Source organism: Poecile atricapillus, chromosome 20, assembly GCF_030490865.1.
Source record: "Poecile atricapillus isolate bPoeAtr1 chromosome 20, bPoeAtr1.hap1, whole genome shotgun sequence".
Lineage (NCBI taxonomy): Eukaryota > Metazoa > Chordata > Aves > Passeriformes > Paridae > Poecile > Poecile atricapillus.
This window is the reverse complement of record NC_081268.1, coordinates 1,518,897-1,546,825: the sequence shown is the minus strand read 5'-3', so window position 1 is coordinate 1,546,825 and position 27,929 is coordinate 1,518,897. Positions and strand designations below refer to the sequence as shown.

Genomic DNA, 27,929 nt, shown 5'->3' with positions numbered 1-27,929 from the left:
TTTCTTTTTCTTTCCAAATTGCTTCCTTTTGGATGAGCTCCATGTAACTGTCATTTGTTTTCTCATTTCATTTTCATTTTCCATTTATGCATTCATCCAGCCCTTGAAGGGGAGTTCTACAGAAATCCGTATCAAGAATGCCCACAAGGGCCCTCTGACCCACCCCTCCCACTCCTCCGTGTCCCTGCTAATGACATCATGGCACAGCTGAAAAACTCAACAAACTTGACCAGAAAGGGCAGGAGCTGCATTGCTGCTGCAGCTCCTTCCCTTCATGTGTCACCTGCAGCTGCCCTGTCCCAGGGGGCTGCGGCTGCCAGATCACCAAAGCACAGGAACCCAGAACCAGCAGTGGTGACTGCAGTTGCTCCTGAAAGCACTTTAACAGCAGCAAAACACAGAGAGAGAACAGCCCTTCAGTGCTTCAGTGTTAGAGAATGAGAACCTGTGCTACAGCACAGGATTGTAGGTCAGAACGGGCCTCAGGAGTCACCCAGGCCAAACTCCCCTCCAAACTCCAAGGAGAGTGTCCAGGGCTTTGGTCTCCCCCTCTCAAAATGTTCTGAGAAAAATAAAAGATCAGTAACTGAAAAAAAGCAGAGAAAAAAAGATTAAGGAGCCTGGAAGAGAATGAGAAGAGAAAATGCAACACAGACATTGACTTCTCCCCACTGCTCAGCTTTGGGTTCCCCCTGAAAACACTTGACAGAAACAAAGTTCGTGCAATTCCAGAGACATGCCAGTGTCTTGTTTCCCTGTTCTAGCACAGGGAATGGAAGCAGACAAGTTGTGGGAGCAGCTTTGAGTTTTGTCAGTCTGAAACCACTGAAACTAGCAAGGTAGTGCAGTTCATTCATCATCAGGTGGTCTCATTGAGAACGGGCTTTAAAGCGTTTTATTCTGTCCTGCCATACGAACGGCAACGCTTGTTCTCACTGCGCTAAAGAATGGAAAGGAAACAAACACAAGGGCAGAATCTCCTCGATGCTACGTGCGATTCAGGGCAAAGCTGCCAACGGGATTTGGAGGGGTCTGTCCTGCCGCTCCAGAGGGGACAATCCCGAGGTTTTCCAGGAGCCCACAGCTCCAGGTGCTGGAGCCGCTGAAACCTTTTAGGTGCCTTAAAGTGCGAACACGAAGTAGCCTCACGCTATTGCCCGGCTCTGCCCGTGCTGGCGGCGGGGCCGCGCCGTGACCCAGTTTCCCAGCGGCCCGGAACGCCCGGGGATAACCCGGGAGGGGGCTCGGGGGCCGGCGGACAAGGCCCGGCCGCCGCCCGCCGGAGGACAGCCCCGCGGCGGAGCCGGCGGCGGGCCCGGGCGGGCTCGGGCGCTGCGGGACCGCGGGGCAGGTGCGGGTCGGGCCGGCTCGGTCCCCAAACGAAACAACCGCGGCCCCCGAACAACCGCGGCCCCCGAACAACCCCGGCCCTGCGCCCGCCGGCGGGGCGGGACGGACCCTCCGGGGCGCGGGCGCGGCCCAATGGCGAGCCGGCCCCGCGCCGCCACAGCCAATGGGCGCGGCGGCAGCGCGCACGTGACCGGGCGCGCGGCCGCCCGTCAGCGGGCGCTATATATCGGGGCGGGGGCGCGGGCGGCGGCGGCCGCGGGGGCTCGGCGGGTCCGGCCGCCGCTCCCGCCCCGCCCGCGCCGCGCCGGGGCCGCCGGTCAGCGGCGGGAGCTGCCGGACCGTCCGCACCGCCGCCAACTTTGGGGAGAGCGAGCCCAGCGCGGAGCTGAAGCCGGGAGCGCCCCGCCAGGTAAGGCGTTAATCCGAGTCCCGGCGGGCCGGGGGGAGCCGCCGGGGGGGCGGGGGTCGCGCTGCGCCCCGACCTGCCGCCAGTTGTTGGTTTTTTTTTTTATTATTTATATTTTATTTTTCCAGTCTCATTTCTGCACGTGCTCCTTTGTTCTCCAATAGAAGCGCTTTTTTTTTTTTTTTTTTTTTTTCATATATGTATATATATATATCCGTTAATGTAACGCAGCTGGAGCAGCCGCTCCCCGCCGGTACCGGGGGAGGGGGGAACAGGCAGCAGCTCCCCCTTGCCCCCCCTCCCCGCTTTATTCCCTCCTCCCCCGAAGAAGAAGGAGAAACTCGAGCGATTCCGCAGCGCTGGAAGTTGCTCGCGGGTCCGGGTCGGTAACCAGACACGCGTGTCGCCCGAGGGCTGGCGGGGAGGAACTGAGCCAGACGGGGACACAAAGGAGGGGGGCAGCCCCAGACACGCCGTCCCCGCCCCGCGGCGGCAGCGCCCGGCACCGCCGAGACCCGGGCGGGGACGGCGAGGAGGGAGAGGATGCCCCCGGTCCCCCCTTTTGTCTGGCTCCGGTGGCACCTGCGGGGGCGAGCGCTCGGCCGCCCCGCCCGCGGACCCTATCGCGACCGGCGACGGATTAGCGACAGTTGCGGTCGGAGAGGGGCGAGACAGCCCCGGCCTCGGCCGTTTGGGTCTGTGGCCGTGCGGGGCTCGATTCCATGAGCCTCATGTTAATTAACAAAATCATTAAAAATGAAAAAAAAACAAAACAAAAAAACTGCAATAAAATGACCCCCGATGTGCAGTATTCCCCCAATTCTTGCTCCGTCAGACGCGGAATTTTTATCGTAACTTGCTCTAAAAGAAATTTAACATATTTGTTCCCAGACTGTTGACAGTGATTAGCTGTGCCACTTGCAATGGACTCAATACAATATCTAAAGGAAATTTCATGTATTTGTTCCCCCAAACCATCTGCAGTGATTTACTGTGACGATTGCAATGGGCTGTATATACGATACCTAAAAGAAATTTAACTTATTTTCCCCCAGAATCTCCTGCAGTGGCTCTTAGGCTCTGTGTGTGATAAAAGATGTTCAGTGTACACTTAAAAACCTGGAATTTTCTAAGAAAATAATTTTCATAAACTTTTTCCTATCATTCCCTCGGCAAAAACAACCCACGATGAAAGCTTAAGTAGAATTCTTCCACAAGTTTAGCAAGTTGAGAAAGGGATGATTTACCCTCCTTGTTTTGTTCAGGAATGCAAGATAGCATATTTTAAAAGTTAATAAGTATTAAAAGCCACGAGGAGCGTTAAAAGTGTATTTCCAAGTGGCGTGCTCCCTGCAGCCGCGGCGCAGAGCAGCCAGCGCAGCGCCTGCAGCTCCACGCAGAGCAGAGGTTATTCACATGGCTGTTCGAGAAACTCCATTCATATCTCTGACTACCTGGATTTGAATAGAAACCAGACAGCAATTCTTTGGTCCCAGCCACTATTCGCCCCGCTGGACAATAGAGATTTGTTAGCACACAGGCACAAGCCCTGGGACACAAAGCTGGAGGCAGCAGAGATAGGGGCTTCACTGCACAGGAAATTACAGCTTTTGATGCACTGTTGGCAGGTCTGTCGGTTCAGAACAGCAACATGCCTGTGCCATGTTTAAGAGCTCCTGACTGCCATTTTTAACCACCTAGAATGTCATAAAAGCTTTATTGTCGCAGTACATAAAATCATGAAGTCCATATGGTTACTTTTCAGCTGCCCGGGGTCTGGAAGGCAGAAGCATGATCTGGCTGGAGATTTTAATTTGGGGGGAGTGGAGGGGAGGGAAGAATTAGAATTGAGGACAAAAAACCTCAAAGTGTTTATAAAAGCAGAGTTTTGTTACTGAGGCAGCTGATGTCCTGCCTGAGATGGGGTGGTGTTCTAATGGACTCGGTTTAGTGGTGCCTGGAAGGGGACATGGCTGGGCAGCTTATTTCATCCTAAAAGGTGCAGTAAATATACTGCATGCAGCTCCAGCACCAGCTGTGGAGAAGAACATTGTTCAGTTGTGTCAACTTGGCAAACACAAAAATAAATAAGAAAAACCAAACTGCTCAGTGTCTGGTACCTCCCATTTCCCCTACTTTCCCCCCAGTCTGGAGTTAAAATGAGAACTGCTCGGAGACTGGGCTTTAATCCGCTGATTGGAGCCAATGAGCAGAAATTATCGAGATTAGAAAACCAACCAGCGGGTTTTATTAGCTGAGAAGCCAGCCCCTCGCTGTGCGCGGCGCCGCGGCCGCGCGCCGGGGCTCGGGGCAGTCCTCCCCCAAAGAGCGGGAGGTTGGGGCTGGTCCCCCTCTCTTTTTGTGTTTTTCCATAAATCTTACCTCCCCTACCACCTTAGCACCAGATGAAATACGCAGTCCAGTAGGCTTTTAGACTTAAAATTCTGCCAGGCACACACTGAGGGTGTCTCTAGGTGTGAGCCTCGCTGTGAGCACACCTCGAGTGGGATGACTTGGCTCTTCTTCACCCAGGAAAAACAATGAAAGTGAGAGTTGTGTATTGCAGTTGGGAAGTGTGTTTGTTATGAGCTACAGCCATACAAAGCAGCATAAAATACAGAAACAAATGTTGGGCTGTTTGCTGCCATTAAGCATGTTTTTATCAACACAATGCTTGTGAGATCAGGAAAAGGGGAAGAGTTTTAAAGCAAGGAAGGTCCATCTTCCAGGGAGACACCTGGGAAGAGCAGTGCTAATGCTCTGCACCAACCCACAGGGAAGATGATGGACCTGCTTCCACTGGTCCTTTAAGCAATGAAGGGCAAAAAGCCTGGATGACAAAAAGAACACACTTTTAAAAAAGGTGCTTCTTGTATGACTAACAAGCACCTATACATGTGAGGGGCCAGCTCATAGAATTTTAGCTGCTGTTTCAGAACATTAGAAATACGAATGTAAATGTAAATACTTTTCACAGGAGTCAGTTTTGTCTGAGTAATTATATAACTTCCTTGAGTTCTCTTCCTCATGGAATACAATGGCTTGGGTGTATTACTTCTCAGTAAAACTTAGCTTGATTGTAATCTCACCCAATTCTTATCACCTATTTTGATTTTTTTTTTCTTGATGGTACTGACAAGCCCAGAAGGACTTACCTAAAAATAGGCCTTTGAACAAAAACATTATTATTTTTAATAAAGGCTAAGGATATTGGTGGCTCTATCTACAACACACTTTTAGATTAAATTCCATGGTGTTCTTAAAATGCAGCAACCTTTTCTGTTACTGAAAGACTGCTAATACTTAATATTCATCCAGATGCTGATGTTAAAACCTGCCCCTTGAAAGTGCTGTCTAAAAAAAAAATGTGCTGAAAAGTTAGATTCTGTCCTTCCAATTGGGTCGTAAGATTTTGAGTATCTGTTAAGCACAGAGTTTTGAATGGAAACCAGACCATTATAGGTAGGCAAAATGCACTTCTGCTTAATCCAAACAGCCATAAGAGGAATGTCTGGGCATAACCCGCCCCCAACAACATCCGCAGACTCAGCCTGGACATGGGAATAATCCCATCAGGCACATAAGAAAAGGATGCTGATGGCTTTTCTCATGTGGTCAGGGTTTATTTAAACTGCACATAGAAATAACAGATAATTCCAAAGTCAGTTTTCACAACTCCAGTTGCAACTATTCCAAGGGAAAGCTTATAAAGCCTGAAGCACTGTCACAGCCACTAACAGCCTTGGAAGTTGCAGCAGATGCAGAAGACCAGCGCATGTATAATCCAACCATTAATAGATGGTATTGCATTACAGGGTTGGTTGCCAATAAAAATGCATCAGGTATGCTGAGATCTCACAATACACTTGGCAATTTAACAAAAAATATGGAATCCTAAGAATTTCATTTTATCTTAATAATAGCCAGCAGATGCTGTAATCGTTTCAAACCCACAGTGTTGATTAATAGTGCTCAACAGTTTCAAATGTTAAGAGCTCAAAAGATAACAATTGGGTGTTTTGATATGAGGATAACATGGAAGTATGCATTTCCCTAAGAAGCACCACGGACATAGAGACTGATGACATCACCTTTTCAAACAGACTTCAGTCATTCCTGCTCTCCCTGAGAGTAGCTCAAACCATCTGCAGCTGCCCTGTACCGTAACACAAAGAAATGAACCCCACTGCCAGCAATGACCTGGTAAAACTGCACACTTCTGAGTGCTGCATCTCAAACCCAGGAACCCTCCTGCATCAGCAGTTAATTGTGTGGGAATGAATATTGCAGGAAGCCTGGGAATGGGAATTCTGCTGCCCACCATAACGGCTTTGGGATCCTGCAGTCTGGGTTTGCGTTGCTCAGCCCTGCGGTTAACGCATGTTTCCCTCGGGAAGGCCAGGTGTGTGGGATGAGATGCCCAGCTGTAAGGGCAGCACGTGGAGCATGAACGTGTCCCCTCATGGGCACTGCCCTCAGCTCAGAGCCGCTCTGACATGCGGGGGACAGGGGCTGTGTGCTCTGCGGTGGCTCCAGCCCAGGCAGGGTGAGCCCAGTGGTGGCACAGGCACATTGGAACACAGTGAGTCCAGCAAGGCATCAATCCCCAAAATTCTGTCAATACACTTACTGATTCTCAATTTGGCAACCAAATCAGGTTATAGTTCTCTTGGAAAATACCTTGTCATATAACTATTCAAGGCTTTCCTACTTCACTTTTTCCAGGCTTTGAGCACACATTACTTGACCATTACAGCACACATCCCTCTGTTCCTATGTACACATCTACAGTGCCTCTGTAAATAGTGCTACATCTTGAATCTGATGTCATGAACAAAAAGGATTTATCTGGTCTATGAGCAGAAGTGGTCAGGGTTTCACCACACACTGCAATTCCCAGTCTCCCATATTTACATTTCCAGCTGCACGCACGCCGGTGCCCTGGAGTGGCAGCAGCTCCGTTTACATAACCAGGGCTGGGTACCCCGGGGGCTCATGCTGGAGCTCAGCCCCCCAGTGCAGGCGAGGAGAGAGCTCTCACCTCACTGAGAACGCTGCTCCTCCAGGGGGGAGGCTGGGGGAGCCCACCAGGACAACCACATTGCACAGGGTGATTGTGCGACGGACATAAAACCCTCCCCTGCAACTGGGTGATGAATGGCTCTTCCTACTCAGATTTATCTCTTTAGATAGAGCCTCAAATTCAGACTATTAAGATGATCAACACGTTTGCAGACAAGGTTCACGTGAAAAAGATTCTAGTTACAAAACAGAATGCATTCAAGTTTGCCATATATTATTTTCTGCTAAAGATTTAAATATCATGTGGCTTTAGCTTTCTTTCTGTTCACTGAATATCAAGGTCAATTAGGAATGATGTCTGGCTAGTACTCTCAGAGCAGATTAGACAGTTGCATCAAAAACTAGGACCATGTATAGGTCATCTGTTACTGTGACCTAGATTTCTGAGAATCTGTTCAATTTGTTTTATTGAAAATGTGGTCCTTTCTCAGTTCTGTTTCTCACAGCAAACCTTTCTGTAATAGCAGAAAATAGCTTTATTAGATACTTAGAGACATTGCTTACTACTTCTGCTAAGACACAAAGAAAATCAAATCCATGCAGCAGACCTGTGCCTGTCATCCATTTAATTTTAAAATAACTTAAGGTTCTGAAAGGCTTATGCCTTATAATCTAAAGCATTTGGTCCATATGCCAAATACTAAGCAATCTGAAATACATAATAGCTTAGCTCCAGCTTTGTTTGCCCTATTTAATTCATTTTCTGCCTTCAGTAACCAGTGTGTAGATGCAGTATTTCTGCAGTCTACTTTGGAAAAGAGGGAAGTACTGAAATATTTGAGTGATGCTGTTTTGTTTGTACCTGTGTGAGCTTTGTGGTGCCCTGGGAGGAGAGTTGGTGTGGATTGCCCAGATCCAGACGTCCCTCCCAACCCCTCCTGTTTACTGAGGATAAGGATGGTGCTGTCTGAATCCTGACACTTTACAGGACATCCACCTATGCTTGCTGGGTTATCATTCTGAAACCACATAAAAGCAGATTTCCATTTGGGACATTTTAGCCAAATTTCCCCTCCTCTCACAGCTCTTAATTGTTCTGGTAGAAAGCAATTACTAGAACAGAGACCATGCAAATCCTGCCATCAGTGGTGTCAGTACTGGCGGGAGGGACAAGAAGGTTTATTTTGAAATATGAGAAACTACTTTTCTAAACACCAATGAGTTCAGCGTAAAATAAAAACTGTAAAAATATTGAAGTGGTTGCAGAACTAGCAATCCAAAGACCACCAACCAAACTTGACAATTACCATCATTATCAGTCTCCGTGGCTTTATTGTACTGGGGTATGAAGCACATCTGGAACAGCTGTGCTCTCATCACATCCCAGCACAAAAGGTTGGTCATGCAATCAAACATCAGGAGAAAGGGCACCAAAAAAGAAAATATGCCAGTAGGTTGAGATTCACAAATGAAAATCTGCAGTACGTCCCTCCTTCCCTCACATATCGATCTTAGGAAGTCTGTTCCCATTTTTTCAAAATTCTAAAGCCAGTTCTACCAACTCATCTGAATTTTGTACTACTTTCATATTCAAACTTTTATGTGCATCTCACAGCACACTGGGACCAATTTATTTTATAGGCAAGATAAAACCCTGCAATATTTGGTGACGTTATCCGAAGATCATTCTTCTAAATGAACATAAGTACATTTTCTCATTTTTGTTTCACATGATGGCTGCATTTAAATAGGCTAAATGTATAATTCAGAGAAGAATGGCTGAGTCCTGCTCACCTGGGGGTCATATCCACATCCATCCAATATTTAAAAGCATGCAAAAGCAAAGAAATTAAATATATAAGAGGCGGGGGAGGAAGTCTTTCTTCCAACTGAATATTTGCCTGGTAACCAGATAGAAGACACCGCCTCTTTTTTTACCCCCAAATCACAGTTAGTTGTTCTACAAGTCTTTGAAGACACTTCTATTTTAAATTTTAACACCTGAAAGAACAGTTCAAGATGTGCTGCTCTGGCTGAGCCACACACAGTGGGAGGAAAGTCTCACAGCAACACAGCTGAAGCTCTGAAGCCAACACTGCGTGGTCAATGCACATTCAGACCATGTGTAAACGCGGCTGAATGAATTTGGTGTGAGAATGGGAAAAAAGAGCAAGGAAACACAGTGGAAATGAATCCCTGGTGTGGATGGGACCATGTTTGGGAGGTGATGCTTCCCTGTCAGCCTGGAGCACACCCATCCAGGCTTTGTGGTACCTGCTGGAGCTGACTGGGAGTGACCACAGCCAGAAGATGGAGCCAGGATCTTGCAGAGGTTCAGTGAGATCAGGGCACACTTGTTCTGTGTGGCACCCACTCAGCTCACAAGGAAGACTCTCCTCATGGAAAGAATAACACACTTCCAGCTAAGCCAGATGTTGGCAAGGGATAAGAAATCTCATGACACTTGGGAGGAGGATGGGGAGAAAGCCACGTGAGGATTCATTTTCCTGCTCATTACAATGCCATCATAATGTCATTTTCTTTGCTTTGGTTATATACAGCTACTGGAAGTAGAATCTTTATTGAAATGAGTGTATCCTGACATGGAGTCTTACAAGGTGGCAGCATAAAACTGACCCAGAGGTGCTACACTGCCAAAACTGAGCCAAAAAGTGAGATTTTATAGGTATTTCTTTTGAGAAGAACATCAAATCTTGAAGTCTATCAGATGAGAATTGCTGGATTATAAAGATGAAAACCAGGAACTAATTATCTTCAAAGGGACAGTTATCAACAAATCAGGAGGAGACATTATGATTATGAAAAGCAAATCCTCCATTTGATCCCTCTCCATCCATACTGCTTCCCAAGCAGATAACCTAAGCTTTATCCATATGGAATTGCTAATATTTCAAGTGGGGAATCAATTATAAAAGTCCCAATTAGCATATTTTTAAAAAAATGTGTATTTTTACAGTGTTGTGTATGATCAGTGTGTAAATAGGGACACATGGCAGCAGTGCCATGGGGGTCATGTCCCTGGTCTGAAGTCACAGGAAGCCATCTCAACAAAACAGGCCTCAGATTTCTCTCCCAATTACTTTGCAATGTATTTTCCCCATGTTTGCCCCTTACCAAGTGCAGGTTCTGGGTATGTCTTCAGTATCCCCCATGGGAAAACTGGAACAATTCCTGTGAAACACATCCAGGGGCAGGCATCATGCTGGGTGAGCCCACCCAAGGCACTGCCCCACCAAAGCCAAGGAGACCTTAACGCCAAACCCAGATTCTCTGACATTATCCAGCTACATTAGACATCCAGAAACAATGACAAGGGAACCTCAGCTGGACTCTTGGGACCAGCAGAAGAACCAGTGGTGCTTCCTGCCCTCCCTGCCCTGGCAAAAACCGGCAAGTCCAGCTCCTTCCAACCTCAGCACAATTCTCTGCGCCACAGGAACTAATTTTTGTGAAAACTGCCAGACTGATGACTGCCAGCAATTTCTAAAAAGCTAAAAGGCAGAAAACAATGTTGGTAACAGAATCATCTGCAGTTAGGATCATCTCTCTCCTTCCCGAAACAGGCACAGGAACTATGGCTGAATTCACAGCTAATGGGAAATCTTTTGATCTTCACAGACACAAAGCTGCCAGCCAAGAGGAGCAGTCAGCACAGGGGGACCTTCTGAAGATGCACTTATCCTAAATTCACCACTGCAATAAATGTAACACATCCTGGGTCTGGAAGCAGCGCAGTCCTCAATGATGAAGACCTGTGAGCATGTTTAATACAGCAGAAAAGACAACGTTATTTATATCTCACAAAGCTGCTTACCCAGTGTTAGATGTGCCTGGGCATAGTGCAACTGCAGGAATCCATCAGGAGGACACCTGAGATTCCTCTCCATTAAAAGTGATGGATCTAACACAGCCAATCATCTTCATGGCAACAAATGTTATCTTAAAAGACAGGGGATAAAAGTTCACAGGGAAGCTGTGCAAATTCATGAAAAGAAAAATGCATTCCTGGTGACTGAACACACAGAAGTCTGTCTCCAGAAGTCTGTGTTGAAAAATGTCTGGAAGACAGGAGATGATTAGCAGGAAATATGCAAGCTTCTCCTCCTTGTATCCTTCTCCAAACATCCATTAGCCACTGGTTTGATTTTATTTTAAGAGTCAGAACTGCTTTATTGATTGCAGCCAACAGCTGCAATTCAGTAGTGGTCCCAAATACCCAAAGTAGTCTTTTTTTCCCAACAAAGACAATTTCTGAAGTCTGTGAAATGAGATGACGACACTGTTACTGAGACATCCTGGACTGAGGTCATTTTGTTCCAGTCCAGGTACAAACAGTTCATAAATGGAGCTCCCTCCAAATACATCCCTGCTTGTCCGCTCAGAACAATATCCCTTACACCTCCTTGGGGAAGCTGCTACAGTGCTGAAGAAGCCCCTGATCCCCTCCCCAGCCTGCCTGGGGGAATGTGGTGTGGGGGCAGGCAGGGCTTGAGACATCACATGGTGATCCCTTCACCTTGCACAGAACAACTCTGGAGACAGGACAGCGAACTGGGCTCTAATCCAGGCGAGCACTCCTGTCTAAGTAGGTCAGCAAGGAAGCCCCTGCCCATGGTTGTGTCTTCCAGTCCCCCCACCAAGCAAATTTGACAACTGTTTCCTTTAGGAGGTCACAGGAGATGAAGAGTTTGATTCTGAGAGCTTGTGTGTTTGTTCTAGAAATATTAAACAAGCTTTGCTTAAAAAATACATCTATTTCACTGTTTTGATAGCTCAGAAAGAGTTTGGTGAAGCACCTAAAAAGATACAGGGCATCTCACTACTCAATCTAGGATGTCAGACTGCAAGAACATTCAGAGTAGCTCATTCATAAATGCCTTATTTTAAAATATTTGGCAAAAAAAATTGTAACAAAAATAATTTTACCTTACTTTTCAGCTGAATTCACTTGCTGAGTCTTAGCCTAGCATTTTTCAAGCATAAGTGTCTGATACAATTTTCTTGCAAAATCACATCCCAATAGGTCAAAAAAGCTTTCTACTCTTTCAACAGAAGTTGGTACCTTGAGTTTCTGAAGAGTCAAACCATTTTTCCCTGCTAACATCCACTGCCAAGGTTCTGCTTCCCCGCTATAAAGCCAGACCCATTCCCAAACCAGGGCAGGGTTGCTGTGCTGTAACTGGCTCAGTTGTGCAGGTAAAGAAGTTAAGAAACAGGACAGAACTCCTGAACCTTCACTGGTTTACCTCAGAGGACCTTATTTTACTGGTGACAGTCTGATTATTTAATTGCCCTCCACTCAAACTTTCAGAAACCTGCTCAGCTCAGTGATGTCTTCAGGGCAGCCTGTGCCAGAACTGGCTAAAGCATCCTTTCAGCAGTTTCAGGAGAACTAAATGCAGATGCACCAGCCTGTGCTGCTGTTCAATATTTCATTGTTTGCACAGTAGTAGGAGTCAGATTGTGCACACACATGCAGTTAATTATCTCCGTAGCAAGTACTGCTTCGTGGGCCAATCCCTTTATCCTCACACGTGGTCTGTATTCCTTGTTCCCAAACATGGAACTTTGCATTCATTTGTACTAAAGCATTCACTTATACTTGATTTATCTAGAGTCCAAGTCTGTATCACTCTTTTGTCTAAAAACCCCAAACCTGCTCATATGGGATGCTATGTTTCTCCCAGGCCAGAAATGGAGATGCTTTAGGATGTGGCCAAGTCATTCTAAGGCTGCGCCAACTGGATCAAGTTCCCACTTGGAATTGCATTTAGACCTCCCCATTTGTCATTTGTTAATCCTTTTAACATTTGCCACAGCAAATTTGTATCATAGCAGTTTAAATTGTCATTAGGTATTAAGTCAAACACCTTACAGAAGTCTAGGGTATGTTGCATCTACAAGTAAGCTTGTCAACTTAGAATGAGATCAAAAGAACTTGGTAAGTCCTCCCTAATTCACTGGAAACTGGTGTTAACAGCATTTCTCCCAGGTCCCAGGTCTGCATCTGTTTTCTCTAGGATAACCATCACAGCACTATGTTCTAAAGGGGGAAATGGAATAGACTGGTAACTTTGTCTCCCAATTTTATGTAGCCTCTGGACTTGTCCAGTAATAGTCCCAAGGAATTTTTGGACAGTTAAAAATAATCTCCATTGCTCACTATAGAAGACTGCTGAATCTCAAGTGTTTGGCTATGGCATTGCTAGTTAAACACTCACCCAAATTTCAATGAAACAGCAAAAACTAAAACTACCGCTAGCAATTCCATGCTCTTGTCTCCCCCAGGTGTATTTGCATGCTTCCCCTGCTGAAGTCATTTACCTTGACAAAGAAAATACATTTTTATAGTACAATTAAAGCTTGTTCCAGAACAAAGCAAATGTGCTTGCACATGGCATTTCAGTGGATGCTTCATGCAAGCAGTAAGACAGTGCCATGTGCTGAGGACAGTCCTGGCCCCAGTTTCCTTCACTGGGGTCACACACCTCCCTCCTGAGAGTCACAGCTACAGCACAAGGGCATGAGAAGAAAAGGGAACCTATTTTACTATTTACTATTTTTACCAGCTGCATATGCAAAATTTATTTAGTGATACTTTAGGGCAGTGCTGTTGGGATTCCTGCCCTGCTAAATAAAAGCCTTATTGTGAGGAGCTAGTAGAATGATTGGATTAGGGTGTAAGAATTGTTCAGGCACCATAAATAGAAAGAGCACAAGAGACATCCACCAAATTAACTCAGTCCTTACAAACAGGTTAACAACTGTGTTTCAGGGTTTGTATGCAAATTCTGAGGAAACCGTTTTCTCCATACAGAAACCCATTCTCTCCACTGTAATTTGAAAGAAAACCCCACGTGCTCCGAATGTTCAGTACTTTCATAGAAAAGGTCTTGTTCAGCAATCACTGCCTCCCAACTGATGGCCTTACAGGAATCCCAGTTTACAAGGTGTTCTGTGCAGAAAACAGAGTTGGGCTTTCAGGGACCCCTGGCAGCATCTGGGGAGGGTCCACTTAATACATTTTTCACAACAAAAAAATAATAATTAAGGAATAAAAATAGAGGTGGAAGCTGTCAACTCTAGTTTCAGTGCTTCCTAGGTGAAAGAAGTCTGAGAGGAAGGAAGGTATGTTGAAGGTTCAGTGTAGAACTGTTGGAGTGTGCCTTGCACATATTGCCCACTTACAGTTTCCAGAGAACTATTTTATCATTTCGGAGTCTGTCCAAAAAATCTCATGGAGAGCTTTGAACTTTGCAAAGGGGAAGGAGTGTGCAGCCAAGATACAGAAATAATGTGTACAGTAGAACTTGCAGAAGAAATTCAGGCTCCGATACTGTGAAACAAGAAGATGAAAGTTTCTACTTTGAAGGTCATTGGAGGGATAAAGGAGGAAGAAATAGTGAATTGAGAAAAAAGCCTCTCTCACAATGTCATTTAAATATAAACATACTGTTTTGGTTTGTTAAAACCAAAATTTCATGCTTGACTTGAACTGAGTTTCCTTGATTTATGTTATACCTACCACATGTGGTCACCCTTCACATTGGGACACTCCTGAGGCTTAACACTCCAGGCTGAGCTCTGCTTGTGATTAATTCAAATTGTCTTTGTTCTTTTCACCAGCTCCTACTCCAAATGATGGCAAGAAAAAGGTGAGACTAATTTTTGGAGAATTCTTTTGATTCTCAGTATCAGCTGATGTTTAATGATACCATTAAAATCAATCAGTTTAAGTGCAGGCTGCAAACTATATTCCTTGAAGATTGCTTCAAGTACTTTATTAGGCAATACATTTCTGTTAATTTACATGTATCAGCTCGGGATATTCAGAGAGAAACTGTTTGATCCCTACAAGAAGAAGAAATACTTGGAATTTAAAGCAAGTTTCCAGCATTTAAGCAGTAAATTATCCCCACTGACTCTGTAGGCTCCACTGCACTCACAGGAAAGTTATTTCATATACAGCAGCAGATTCACTTTTTAATAAACAAACTGCAAATAAGTCATCTCTCCGGGACCATGCAAGCCAGGTGGAAAAGGTGAAGACAATTAGATGCAATATAGAGATTTAAGGATATTAAACCCCCTTTTTTTACTCTTTTTAGGGGAAAGAAGAGTGGGGACTGGAGCTGTGGAAATGCAGACATTATGCACTCCACTAAGCAGATCGCCTTCTCTCACTTCTTGGTTGGTTTAGCATTGTGGGTGAGCCCCCACCTCCAGTTTTCTTTAAGTGAACTTTTTAAAGAAATCTGAATCATTATAAACATCCTTAGTGCTGCTATTAAGAACATGCATATCCACAAGAGGAAAGGCTTTTTCCACTGCAACTCTGATATATTCCAAGCTGGTTTAAGAAATACTAAGTCAACTCAGCATCCATAACCAGAGTGTTACACTTCTGCAATTCATTAGTCCTCGAGGTTTCATTCCGTAATTAAAATACTTTGCAGTTTAAGGCTTTACAATAAAGAATGTGCAGTCCTCAGCACTGTTTCCACTGCCAGTCTATGGAAAACATATGCATGGAAAATCTACAGTGCATGTATACAGCCATCTTTGGATAGCTTCAGTGAACATTCAACGCTGTCGGTGAGTTTGAGAACTAGAAAAAACCATCGACCGTTGACTGTACCTTGAGGTTTATCACAAACCCTCTGTTAAATGGAAAGCCTGAACCTTCAGAGATTTCACATGTGGTTGCCATTAGCAAGTCATGATTTACAGATTATATTAAGAGCTACAGAGGTTGAGTTTTTCCAGTTCTCCAGTTCTACTTTCTCTAAAAGTGAATTGGTATATAAGAAATGCTTGTTTTCTCTTGAAAAAAAAAAAGAATTAAAGCTTTATACTAGCGCAGAATTTCTGCAGAACAGAGCATAAGAGATCAATGGAAGGTTTTGTATGGGCAGCACAAAAGCAGGAACATATCCACACCATATGGGACACTTGGAAACAAGTCTGAGCATGGTACATGTTCAAAAGAGCAGAATACAGGCCAGATCAGGAGGGAAACCTTTCCATTAGGGCTGGCAACTTGAGCTTTGCTGGAAAAAGCCTTGGAATGTCAGTTCATTTGCTCCCAGGAACCTGCACTCAATTTCAGCAGCTGCTCACGGGGAAGGCTGGGCAAGGAGCGGCTCCCTCCCGGCCAGGTCCAGCTGCTCCCATGGCTCAGGCCATCACCCTGCAGCCAGGCAAGCAAGGAAGCAGCCTCCCCTTCAAAGGCACAGAAAGCCAAGGACTCAGGCACCAGTGGTACCTGTGTGGAACCTTCTCCAGCCCAGCTGAGTGACCAGGACTGCAGGCTCTGGCAGCGGGTGCCTTCACAAGGGTGCAGGCATTTGTCCCGCCCATGGAGGGTCTGCAGAATCCATAAAATAAGACCCAAAGCACATGCCAGAGAATTTTGTCTTGGGCTGCTCTAGAGTGACAGCACCATCACCATGGTGTGGCATCTTCAGCATCTAATGGCTGCAATCAACATTCATTGCTGTCGGTGGGTTTTCATTTCTATCAACTCACTGATCAATGAATGCAAACTGCGGACCAGCCAGCCAAGGACCGCCCGCTCCGACAGCCCAGGACCACCCACTCAGATGGCCAGGGTGGCCTGTCCAGCAAGAAAAGCGACACTTCTGCCAAAGAAATGCCATATCCACATTCTGCCTCCCAAAACTGTGTAAGGTGGGTCTGTGGCTATGCCATTGTCCCACCAGAGAAGTTCAGGATACATCATCCAGCTCCTTCATGAGCAAATCTGAGTGCTAATTAAGAAACACACAGGGATTTTTAAAGGAGCAGAACAGTTGAGGAACTAGTTCAGTTTTAGTAAAAGTGACACCCAATTGGTAAATCTATCAGTAAAGCATAAACCTACGGCTTTACCAGGTTACAGGAAATTAAACTTCCTCCTGAGTGAGCCAAGCTAGGGAATAGCACTGGTCCTACAAAGTGACCAGTGAGAGATGAAAAGGGACTGAACTGTGGGGCTTTGGATTAACAGGGATGAGAATGGGAGGAAGCAAAGCAGAAAATAGTGATATAAGGTGCTGCTGCAGAGAACATTCTTCAGGGCTGTGGTGGGCAGGGCCAGCTCCAATTATACTGGCAAGGTGAGCTGGAGCTGGCAGCCTGGGGCAGGCAGGGACCTTCCTGCTCTGTGGCTGTGCAGGGAGCAGCAGACACATCTCTGCACGACAGACACAACTGGCACTGCTCTGAGACACAAAAGCAGCCTCTCGAGCTGCCCTCCCAGTATTTCTGAATGACTGGCATGACACACCTGTTCCCAAAAATGCCCCTGTCTCTGGACAGAGCCATGCAGTAAAGGAGGGAGGCTCCTGTGGTGCCCCCACACCACTCACACCAGGGATGGTGGCTCTCCCTCTGTTCTGCAGCGGTGTCAGTCAATTCCCTGGGCAGTGAAGGCTCCAAGCACTTCTCTTACGCCTTGCTTGCTCCTCCAGTTGCTCACAGGATTATGCTGAAGGAGCCTGTTCAGACATGCTGTGCTGCTACCCCACAGGAACCGTGTCCCTCAGCTCACTGTACAGCTCAAGTCAGAGCAACTCACCAAGTTTGGTGAATATTCAAAATGGATCTGCTTGCTCTGTTAAAAGACTTAAACATGTTCACTTTTACACAGGAACAGCTCCATCAAGTTCAACAGCTACACACTAAACGGACTGAACTTTGCAAAAGTGGAATTTTAGGAAAAACCTCCCCTCTCCCTGAGTCTGATAGCAAAGAGCTCTATTCAGTCATCCACAGTGAGCACTTGCACTGACAGCCTGGGTAAGTGTGGTGGTTTGGTACAGGGAATTTACCACAGCAGCGTAACAGTGAACAGCCCAAAAGCATGCCTGCCAAATTGTTTTAACATTATGAAAACAAGACAAATGACTCATTTTTGATGGAGTTTGACATTCTGCCTTTGAAATCTCAAATTTTTCAGCATGCTTGGCAGACTCATTCGGAAGTGAGAGTGCACAATTTGGATTTTTTCCAGAGGCATCTTACATGATGTACAAGAAAGCACTTTTGTGTTATTTTAAACAGACATTTCAGCCAACTGTTTTTCCTCATGTATACCTGCATGAAAGTAGAAAATACAGAAGTCCTGACAGAGGAGTTCATCTTTACTGCAAGGACATGTGAAAATAATTCACTGCAATTACTCTGAATAAGACATTTCAGACAAACAGGGAAAATTACAGTAAAGGGGCCATTACCCCAGTTTGCCAATGCATGACAAGCCAAAGGCTTGAGCAGACATTCCACACCTCTCAAATGCTCTGGATGCACAAATAAGGTTAAAATTTGGGCTCCTACTTGGTTGCAAAAAATCCTTCAGGTTTTTGGTTTTTTGTGTGTTATTTTTTTGCTTTAATTGTGGTAAGGAGACAGCAAGGGAAAAAACCAAGGAAAGACAGGTTAGCAGGCATGTTCAGAATGTTTTTAAATCCATGCTTGGGAAGCTTTAGATGCTTGAGTCAGCAACTGTCTGCTGCCTACCAGAGCCACCACCCCACAGCTCCCCCAGGCCCGGGGCACATCAGGGTGACACCGAGCACCAGCACTGTGCTGCCACTACAGCCCTGGGACAGCTGGGGCTGGAGGCCTTTGGGACCTGCCCAGCAGGAATTGCCAGGGCTCAGCCACCCACACCAGAGGCCAGTGAGGGCTTTTCATCATCGTGACTGACTAGAGCGGCCACCAGCACTGACCGGGTGATTGAGAGACAGGAAGACATCAAAAGAACTCAAGGAGCTCAGTTTATTTAGTTTATCAAAAGTTTATATAAATATCTTCATAGGGAACAGACAAGCATTTTTCAGTTTAGCAAAAGATAACAGACATGAAAGCTGTAGCTAGACAAATGCACACTGGCAATAACATAGTTATTTAAGGATCAGTTACCTCATGTTGGACAGCCCTGCTCTTTTTATGTAGATACATTCTGCTGGGAGAATGCTATGGAAAATTTAGTTACATTTTAATACCTGTCAATGCACAGCAGTAAATATGAGCTATGTCAGGCCACAAAGGTTCAACAGAATATTAATCAGTATATTGTCATGAACTATACATGTCTCTAGATGACAAATTATTCTACATATGCATGTGAAATTACCTGTTTCCATGTAAAACTGATAAGCTGCATGAAAACCTACAAAGATGTGTTTTATTAATCAACTGCACACGTTTACAACTCAGAGCCTCCATGCATGCATTCCACAGGGCTGTTCTCATTATAAAGGGAGGAACCAGATTTCCATTCCCATCATACAGGAACCACAGTTCTCCAGTGAAAGCAAGTGCAAGTCCACCAGCACAGAGGCATGTGGGAAGGACCATGTCCTGGCACTGGGAGGCTTTTAGCAGCTGTGAACATCTGAGCATCACTTTTGAAATGAGCTGTCCGTTAAAGGTCTGCCACATTTGACAAATCCACAGAGTTCCCAAACAATGAGATGAAAAGTTAATAGCTCTGAATGAGGGGTTCTCAGCCCTGTTAAGGACACGGTTTTCCAGTCCCACCAGTCTGACAAGGGCCTGTTGCCACCTAGTGGATTCCCAAAGACTGGTCCCTCCGCACAGCAAATGCCACTAGATGGAGTGTTAAGAAGGAATTCTGAATTCCTACTTCTTTAGGTGTCCAGCAGCTCAGGTTTTCACAAGTCTCAAAAAGTTACAAGCCCACCATTTCCCTGAAATTGAGGAGGATTTCACCAACTGCCCTCAGTTTCATGAGAAATTCCAGGCTATAGATTGTCAAGTGTAACAATGAAACACTACAGAAAAATATTCCATATCAACATAATTTCCATCACCTCAGGGGTTTCTATCATTCATGCAGGCATCTCCTTCACTGAGGTATTTCTGGTGGCAACAGATCTTACACAACCTGCATTCTGCTGGCATAAATAGTGATGTACAGACCTGGTCTGTGCTACTTTTGTGAGAAATACCTCATCAGCTCTCTGCTATGGGAATCCCCACCTCCATGAATAAACATCAGCAGTAAAACTTCTCCAAGTCTCTACCATGGAGTATCAATTCACATCTCTGGATTATCTCAGAATGAGACATTCTACCTCGTCACACATGGCAAGAAAAGGGGTACTTACTGCCCATGGAGTTCATAGGGAGGACAGGAGAGGAGGAACTCATCTGCTCCACATCTGTAGCTAATGGGAAAGTGAAAATGAGAAAAGATGTGATGTGCATGTTACTGAGAAGGTTTTATTTTGAAAACTTTCATTTACACTGAAATTGAATACACATGTCTTCTATTGCCTGAGGAAGCTGCTTTGAGAAGCAGGTCATTTTTACAGCATCAGCTTCCCTCTCTCAAGGTATTTCTATCATACACATTATCTGCAGATCTACTTTTCTCAGCAGTAATATCAGTAATTTGTAACTTGTGATGGTTTGAGAATATCAATTCAGAGCAACTTCCAGAACAAACAAAGTCTAAATTACATCAAGTTTAAACTGTATGCAGAGCATTACTGTGGAATGAAAGGACACGATGATCTCCCATCTGTGTCCAGTGAACCTTCAAAAGATTCCTGATCAGAAGAGAGATCCTCTTCCAAAGGCTGGCAAGCTGCTGGAATTTGATCTGGAGCAGCATCAGAAACAAGTGTCTTTAAGCACAAGACACTCCAAAGTTTTATTTTCTAACTGCTGAAAGAAGAAACAGAACTTCCTGTCTGTGTCTGCCAGTGAAAACCCTCAAAGTCAGAACGTGATCAAAAACAAATGCCAGATTGCCCTCTGTATTTTGGAGAGGATCCACCTTTCCAGGACCCAAACCAAGAGAAAACCATTTTGCACTAACAGGGTCAGTTTTAACCCAAGATTAGGTAAAGCCAAGATGCGTTCTTTGGGCTTGATCTCTCTCAAAAGACCACAACCCCTCTCAGCACATCACCACCAACACCCAAGTCGAGCAGCTCAGTCTCCATCTCCATGATTTTGATGCTGGTAGGTCCCACATAATTATATATTCTGTAACTCTTGTTTAGCTCTAAGACCCACTAAATGCACAGTACAAGTTTACACAGCCCCAGAAGCACAACTCCAGCCCACAGCCAGGCTTTGCTGCCAGCCCAAATCCTGCCTTTCACATTCTTGCAATTCCCATTTCTCAGGCAGCAGGCAGTTCCCTGAAGACCACTGTTTACACTGAAAGTGCAAAGTTCTGCTCTAATTAGGCAGACCACAAACAAAAGTAAACACTTCAGCAGACCATTTTTGCAGAACGTGAGAGCAGACACTGCACCACACTGACTAAATCCTCCTGCCATACTTTTGTACCACTCCGAGCCTCCCTGGTGCAGCTACTCAAAGCAGCAGCTTTAGCTCATGTTAAGCACCAGCCATAGCTGAGAACAGCAACAAACACAATTACAGATTTATTCAGTAATGCCCTGGCTTGTTCCTGTCCTATTCCTCACTGAATTACCAAGGCATTTTCTGCCTAGAACATCTCCACATTAATTTATCATCCTGCTTGGCTCCTGCCCCAGTGCTCAGAAAGCTGCATGTGACATGGTGACTGCAGACCTCCCAACAGGCTCTGGATTACACTGCACAGGTCTCTGATGTGCTCAGAGAAGAAAAATTATTTTGCATCTTCCTATTTTTCACCTTAATACTACTACTGTCTCCCTAATTTAGGAACTAGCAAGCTATACACTATTCATGCTTTGTAAATAAATTAAAAAAAAAATAAATTCTCATGTAGTACAGCCATTTCGGGTTCCTAGAAAGAGTTTTGTACTTTTGCCTACTGAAAGCTACACATGCTTTCACATACATCCAAATAAAGGCAAGAACTAAGTGTGGGTTAAAGTTACTGTGACTCTTTTGAGAGTGGTTAAGGAAGGCTGAGGGACCAAGTCAGCAGATGGTCACTCCCAGGTTGGCTGCTGCTCTGGCACACAGAGGTCACTGCCCGGCACGTGGCCAGATGGCACAGGGCAGGCACTTGAGAAGCTGCTGCGAGAGCAGCAGTCACTTAGGGCAGTAAGCTACACCTGCCAACATCTGGAATAGTTCATCAAGTATCATTCAAAGAGCAACTAAATTATGCATGTGCCTTCTGAAGAGATGTTTCTGAGTGGGAAGTGTTTAGAGAGAGGCAGCGCAAATTCTCTAAGAGCTGATATTACAGATTGTTCACTGTAATGCCACGTTACAGCCTGCAAAAAACAAAGTGTAACTATTTCCCAGACATACTTGGAAATTTCAGTTCATGCTTGAAGTTATGTGTTTTAATGACTATTTGTAATATGTTCACCAATGCAGACACCATGCTCAGCACCCAGCTGCTCAGGTTTGAGGTCAGAATTCCCTCAATGTCCTGCCCTGTGCTGCCAGGAACCTGGTGATCCCACATGCAGGAACATGGCACAGCTGTGGCATCCAAGAGCAGCAATATATCGACATTTCTGGTTCTGTGCTACTACTGGCAGATGGTATTAATAACAAATCTCAAAATCACACTTCGATTTTCTTCTAAGTACGTAAAAGCACAACTGCTTATTCTACACCCGGCCCTGAATAGATGGATTTATAAAATTCTCTCAATATTAAAAAAAATCAAACAGCTGTTTATGAAACATGGCAATGCTGGTTTGATCTTTTATCCATAATCCCCTACCCTTCCCTCCAGCCCTTTTTATCTTCATAATTATATGTAATCCATTAAATTACTAAAAACAATTCATCTAAGAAAGAGGAGATACAGACTAACCACTAGACTAAGATTTTGGAAAGTGGTTTGCTCTGAAAGATGAAAAGGACAGAAGTCTACTCAGCTGTGAAGAGCAACTGCTGCCAGTATTTACCTCCTGACCTCTCCTCTGCCCACTCAGTGAACAGTTCCAATTGTTTTCCTGTATTATATGCTGTTTACAAGCCCTGAGTGGCATGAAAGGAATTAATAATTCAGCTCATGGAGCTGATGACCTTTATTGGGGTTCCCCTATTTGATGAGCAGGAATCAGAGCAAAAAGCTCCCTTGAAGCCACAGGGTTTCTTTAAGAGTTTTTCACTTTACAGCCTAATTGGCCACCATAACATAAATCAATTATTTCTCCTGTTTTAAGCAACAATGCTACCTATTCTCAAGCCCCAGATTTCTAACTTCCCTTGTATCAAGCCAGGCCTTGTTCTTAGACTTTTACAATGGCCTGGTGAACACACTGGCAAGGCCAGTGTGGAAAGCTTTGCAGGATCGGGAACATTTGGGAACGCCAGCAAAAAGAGATTATGCTATTTTGAACTTCTCTTGACCTTTGCCTGCCCTTGTCCCTGTTTATGCTAATTGAAGGGGTATATGGGCTACTCCTAGAAATGAACTTAGCCTGAACCTGTGATGCAGCATTGGACTTTGCAGATGAGTTGGGAACCCCCTCCCCAGTGTTGTCACCTCAGGTGTGGAAGAGCTCGGCAGGTAACACTGGGTACCTGAGCAGGGCTTCCCGAGGTGGGAATGAGCAGAACGTGCTGACTCAGGGGATCCCAGCGTGCTCCCCCTTCCTGTGAGGATCAGTCACACACAGGGATCGTGTGGCACAGCTCAGCCTGTGGGGCTGTGAGTGGGAGATGTGCGTGGGACAGGCTCAGGATGTCCCAGAGGTGACTCTGCCATGTCCCACAGGAGGCCCCAAGTGCTTCTGCCAACCTCGTGGCCATGAGCTGTCACAGGCCCAGCCTGGGTCAGTGGTGAGGTTCTCCAGGAGCCCAGGCCCTCTGCTGAGCTGCTCCCCAGCCTGCACCATCCCATGGGGGTATCCAGGTGCAGGACTTGCTGTTTGTGTCTGTTTAACTTCAGTTTCAATCAACCTTTTCCTTCAGGTTATTGAGGTCCTTCTGAACAGCAGTTGTGCCTTCCAAAGTATCAACCTGGTGTCATCTGCAAATCTGAGGAGTTTGTCCATCCCACCACCCGGATGGTTGATGAAATTGCTCAGTAGTATTGGCCCCACCACTGATTCCCAAGGACAATCACAGCATGATGGCCACCAGTTAGTGCTTGAACTCGACTGCCAGCCTTTGAACAAAACAGCCCAGGTTTTCACCCAAACTGCCTGCAAGGATGACATGGGAGACTGCATCAGAAGCCTTGCCTAATACTGAGGTTAATGACAAAATTACACTCTCCTCATCCATGGATCCAGTCATTTCATCACAGAAGGAATGAGGCTGGTCAGGCATGATCTCTCCCATTGGTAAACCCACAGTGAATGTTCCCAATTACCTTCCTGTCCTTCAAGTGCCTGGAAATGCCTTCTGGGAGGATTTGCTCCATACCCTTCCCACTGAGGGACTGAGACAAGGCAGTTCCCCAGAGCAGCTATTACTCAGCAGAGCCGAGTTAAAGGTGATTCATTATCCCTTATCAGCTAAATTTTACTATACAGAGACATTCCTCCCCTTTCCCCTACATTGGGTAGAGCTTGTCTCACCTCAGCACTGAAAACACACGCTGTTTGCAGAGAGGAGTGGGAAATAAGGTCATCTTGTGATAAGTATTTTTACTTATTTTCATTTACACGGAAAACAATCCCAGTTCCTGCTTACAACAAAACTGAAAGGAAACCTACACAGAGCTGAATCTTCCATGTATCTGCACTATTCCTCAATACACTGTCTACAAACATCGTTATTTTAAATGCCTGTTTACATTCCAGTAAAATTCTGTCAGCATGGTATCTGATTTATTGATGCCATCAAAAGTCACAGGATTCCTGACATGCCTCCTGAGGCACAAAAATCAAAGCAGAAAGGAGATGCATGTTGCTGTGGTATCAGCATTACCACATACCTTATGGGCTGGGTTTCCAGAAGCCCTCTGTGATTTCTGGGACAGAGCACAGTGCACTTCTGCAAAGCTGGTGCTTCCCTGAGAGGTTCAGCAGGCTCTGCTCCTGAAAAATGGGGTGGTGTGGAGGAAATGCCCTCAGAGCCAGCTCGTGGTAACAGCAACACTAGGGGCAGCTCTCAGCCAGCCCATTCCTCTAAAGGGGATTCGTACATATTTGGCATCTTATTTAGGCTACCAAAAGGGAAAACACAGTCAAGCACCAATGCTTGTTAGAAAAAATATGATGATGAAGAAAAATGCCTGTCCCAAAAGAAGGTGATCATGTCTCTGTTTCACATCCAGTGCCTCTCAGCATGCAACACCCCAGCCCACAGGCACTGTCTTTGTCCCTGGGCATGAGATTTTTGCATCTTCTCTGCCTGGAGGATGTTTTGGTTTATTAGGATATTGCCTACCAGGCAGCCCAGCCTACTCCAATATTGAAAGATCAATTGCATAATCAGTCTGTAAATCTGGGAAAATTCTTTATTGACTTTCTGATCACTGATAAAGTGTTGGCTAACTCAAGGCATACCACTCTGGCAAAACCCATCTAGAGTCCACTGGAACTACCTACATTAAAGAAACCATAATTGACTGAGATTATAGAAAAGATGATATTTTTTGAAGAATTAACATCAACGCAGGTTAATACTGATCTCCTGATAAATAACAGCACGTTATGATATATAGAATATGGCAGAAATCATGTTGCAAATCAGCCAGGGTTCCCAGAGGCAAGTTTGTTCTAGTTTTTGTTCTAGACCCCAACCAGTGCAGCAGGTGAGAACAGCCCTGTAACTGGACACCTGTCAGTGTGGGAACAGAGATGGGTGTGCCTCTCCCATCTCTGTGAGGTCTCCATTTCCCACCTGGGAGTGGCTGTGGCTTGTGCTGATGGCTGCAATAACCGACCTGTCCCTGAGACTTCAGGTTTTCCTTCCATTATTGATTCCAGCATCTTGCTCGTGAAATTCAATGATCAGAGCCCCACCGAGCACTTCCCTCCCAGCCCACCACCAGCAGCATCCCGGGTTTTGTCCGAGTGAAAGGCTCACATTAAGCATTTGGCCTCCCAGGGACGGGGATTACAAACGAGCAGGAATCAAGGGAAATTTGATTCTTTCTCCCCACCTACCTCTCTGCCTACTGTCTTCCATGTTTGCAAACCGTATTAGCTCCTGCTGCTTGCAATTCCAGAGACACTTCCCTTTCTCTTCAGGGCTCGTTCCAGCCACATCTGCCTATTGCTGTAATCTCATTTTGCAGGATGCCACATCTCTTAGTAGCTTTTAATTGTGTAACACATCTAAGCATCTTAAAAAGCACATCAGAAACTGTCAGATAGACAGAAAAATGCTGTTCAGAAGAGAAACATCCTTCCTGACATTTGGATATTTGTGGATATTTGTCTCCACTTGTATTAGAAAATTACCTTAAATGCAGAAAAATATCTACGTTTTTAAAAGGAATGCTCGTAATCTTTTCAATGAGAAATTAATTTTGGATTGAATTTAGTATACACTGCTGCTCTAAAGAAAAATCTGAGCCTTAATTAAACTAACCAACTTAAAACTAACTTAAATAATACAGCAGTTCATGTTTTGCTGATTTCCATGAAAAAAACAGTGCACAATTTTGCCTTTTTAAAAATCTATGTTGGAAGACATATGAATACAAGTTTTACAATTTTAAAATAATTGTTACGTACATTGCTACAGAAAATCTATTTGTATTCTTCCTTTTGAAGCTGCTCAGCGCTGATGCTCCACAGATGGTCGTGTTCTGCTTGGGCAGTGGTGAGTGAGGCTGGTCCCCCTGCAGCCCACCCAGCCACAGACCATGGCCACGCCTGAAACATCTCACTCTCCTCAGGAAAAAATCATCCCAGCACCATCCACTGTCCACTGGGCTAAAGGACATGACAAAGGCTGTGGCACTGCTATTTATTTTGCCGTGATTATGGCGTTTCTTATGTAGCAACTATTGCAGAGGTTTTCGTAGAAAATAAAAAAGCTATAAACAGGTCTCTTGTTCTAATTTGTACCATCTAACTAGAATATTTTATAGTATTTCTTATTTGAATTTCGAATTATTATCTGAACTTTTACTTGAATTCAAATAATCCCTACCCTACAATAAAATATCCTACAGATGTTGACAACTAAAATTCACTTATTAGTGAACTTATTATAAGTTCACTTATTATTGGGCAATCTAGATATACTTCTTTTAGAATAACCCAAAGATAGGAAAAGAGGTCAAACACCTAGAGGTGCATTTCTTCCCCAATACCAGTTTGCAATGGAAGCTGTTTCAGACTTAAGTTGTTTCATGAAAAAACAGAGCAAAATTTAAAAATTCTGATCCTCTAGATAAAAACATGCTGCTCCTGGACCCGCCACTTCAGAACATGGAGAATAGGAAACAAACCCTTCGCCTACCAGCTACAGAAAAGAGGTAAATAAAAGAAATATATAAGAACAAAATAACTCAGCATTAGTGAAATCAAAAGCCTGAGTGCAGGCTGGAGCTGGCGATGCAGCACAGCCCGTGGTGTGCACAGATTGCCTTTCACAAAAGCCGAGTGCCTTGCTCCGAGGGTCTAAGTTACCACTGGTGAGTAAGGACCAGCACAGCCCTTTCCTTCTGTGCACATGAAGGAACATTTCTGGCAGGGCCGGCGATCCCTGTTTCCCACATTGTGTGATTGATTACACTCTCCCCCTTAGAAGAGTTGATTGGTTTCCTGGTGCCAGGAAAATGATTGATGAATATTTCAGGCCATGGGCCTCTCTTCCTGCTGGGTGTCCTTTTCACATGTCTCCAATGGGCCTGGGGATTTTTTTCAAGACTAGGAAGTGTCATTTTTATGGATATCATCCTGTGATAGCGACAGTTCACTGAGCAGGGGCCTTATGTAAATTCAAGTGAAATACTAAAGGTCAGCTCGAGTGTTAAGGTGATGGACCCGACTGGCAGTACCAGGTAAGCAGGAAAACAGAACTGGGCAAAGAAAAGCTGCACAAAGCAGCAGCAAAGCAGGAGGCACCGAGCAGCCACACCCTGAGCCTGGTCCAGCAGCAAACTGGTACCAAACATTGGCACCTTTGCTCAGCTCCCTTCAGTTTTGTACACCACCACGAGTACGATACATTTGCAGGTAAGAATAACCCCTGCCTGTGACCCACAGAAAGGGCATTTCCTTAGCACTGTTGATAAAACTGGCAGAGGATAGAGAGT

At 45.1% G+C, this 27,929-nt stretch overlaps 2 protein-coding genes across 8 annotated transcripts in view; one reads left to right on the top strand and one right to left on the bottom strand.

Moving 5' to 3' along the window:
* The window catches only part of NR6A1 (nuclear receptor subfamily 6 group A member 1), a 75,305-nt gene that overhangs the window by 43,033 nt on the left and 4,343 nt on the right, over positions 1-27,929 (bottom strand). For 2 of the 4 annotated variants that reach the window (XM_058853583.1, XM_058853584.1), the window contains exon 2: positions 19,936-19,995. The exons of 1 other annotated variant lie outside the window; for it this stretch is intronic. In XM_058853583.1, coding sequence (XP_058709566.1) covers positions 19,936-19,995 — 60 coding nt within the window. The remainder of the gene's footprint in view (positions 1-19,935; positions 19,996-27,929) is intronic. One more of the 4 variants, XM_058853585.1, reaches the window with a different exon arrangement.
* Positions 419-26,707, top strand: LOC131586591 (WAS/WASL-interacting protein family member 1-like). 4 transcript variants are annotated; one of them, XR_009279179.1, is made up of 4 exons: positions 419-1,759; positions 14,426-14,454; positions 23,678-24,203; positions 26,437-26,707. XR_009279179.1 is itself a non-coding variant. In XM_058853589.1 (3 exons), the coding sequence occupies exons 1-3, from the start codon at positions 1,483-1,485 to the stop codon at positions 23,951-23,953; spliced, it is 582 nt and encodes a 193-aa protein (XP_058709572.1). In that variant the 5' UTR covers positions 419-1,482; the 3' UTR covers positions 23,954-26,707. The 4 variants fall into 4 exon arrangements, 2 of the variants coding, with proteins under 2 accessions (XP_058709572.1, XP_058709571.1); XM_058853589.1 differs by having other exon boundaries at positions 23,678-26,707; XR_009279180.1 differs by lacking the exon at positions 14,426-14,454 and having other exon boundaries at positions 423-1,759.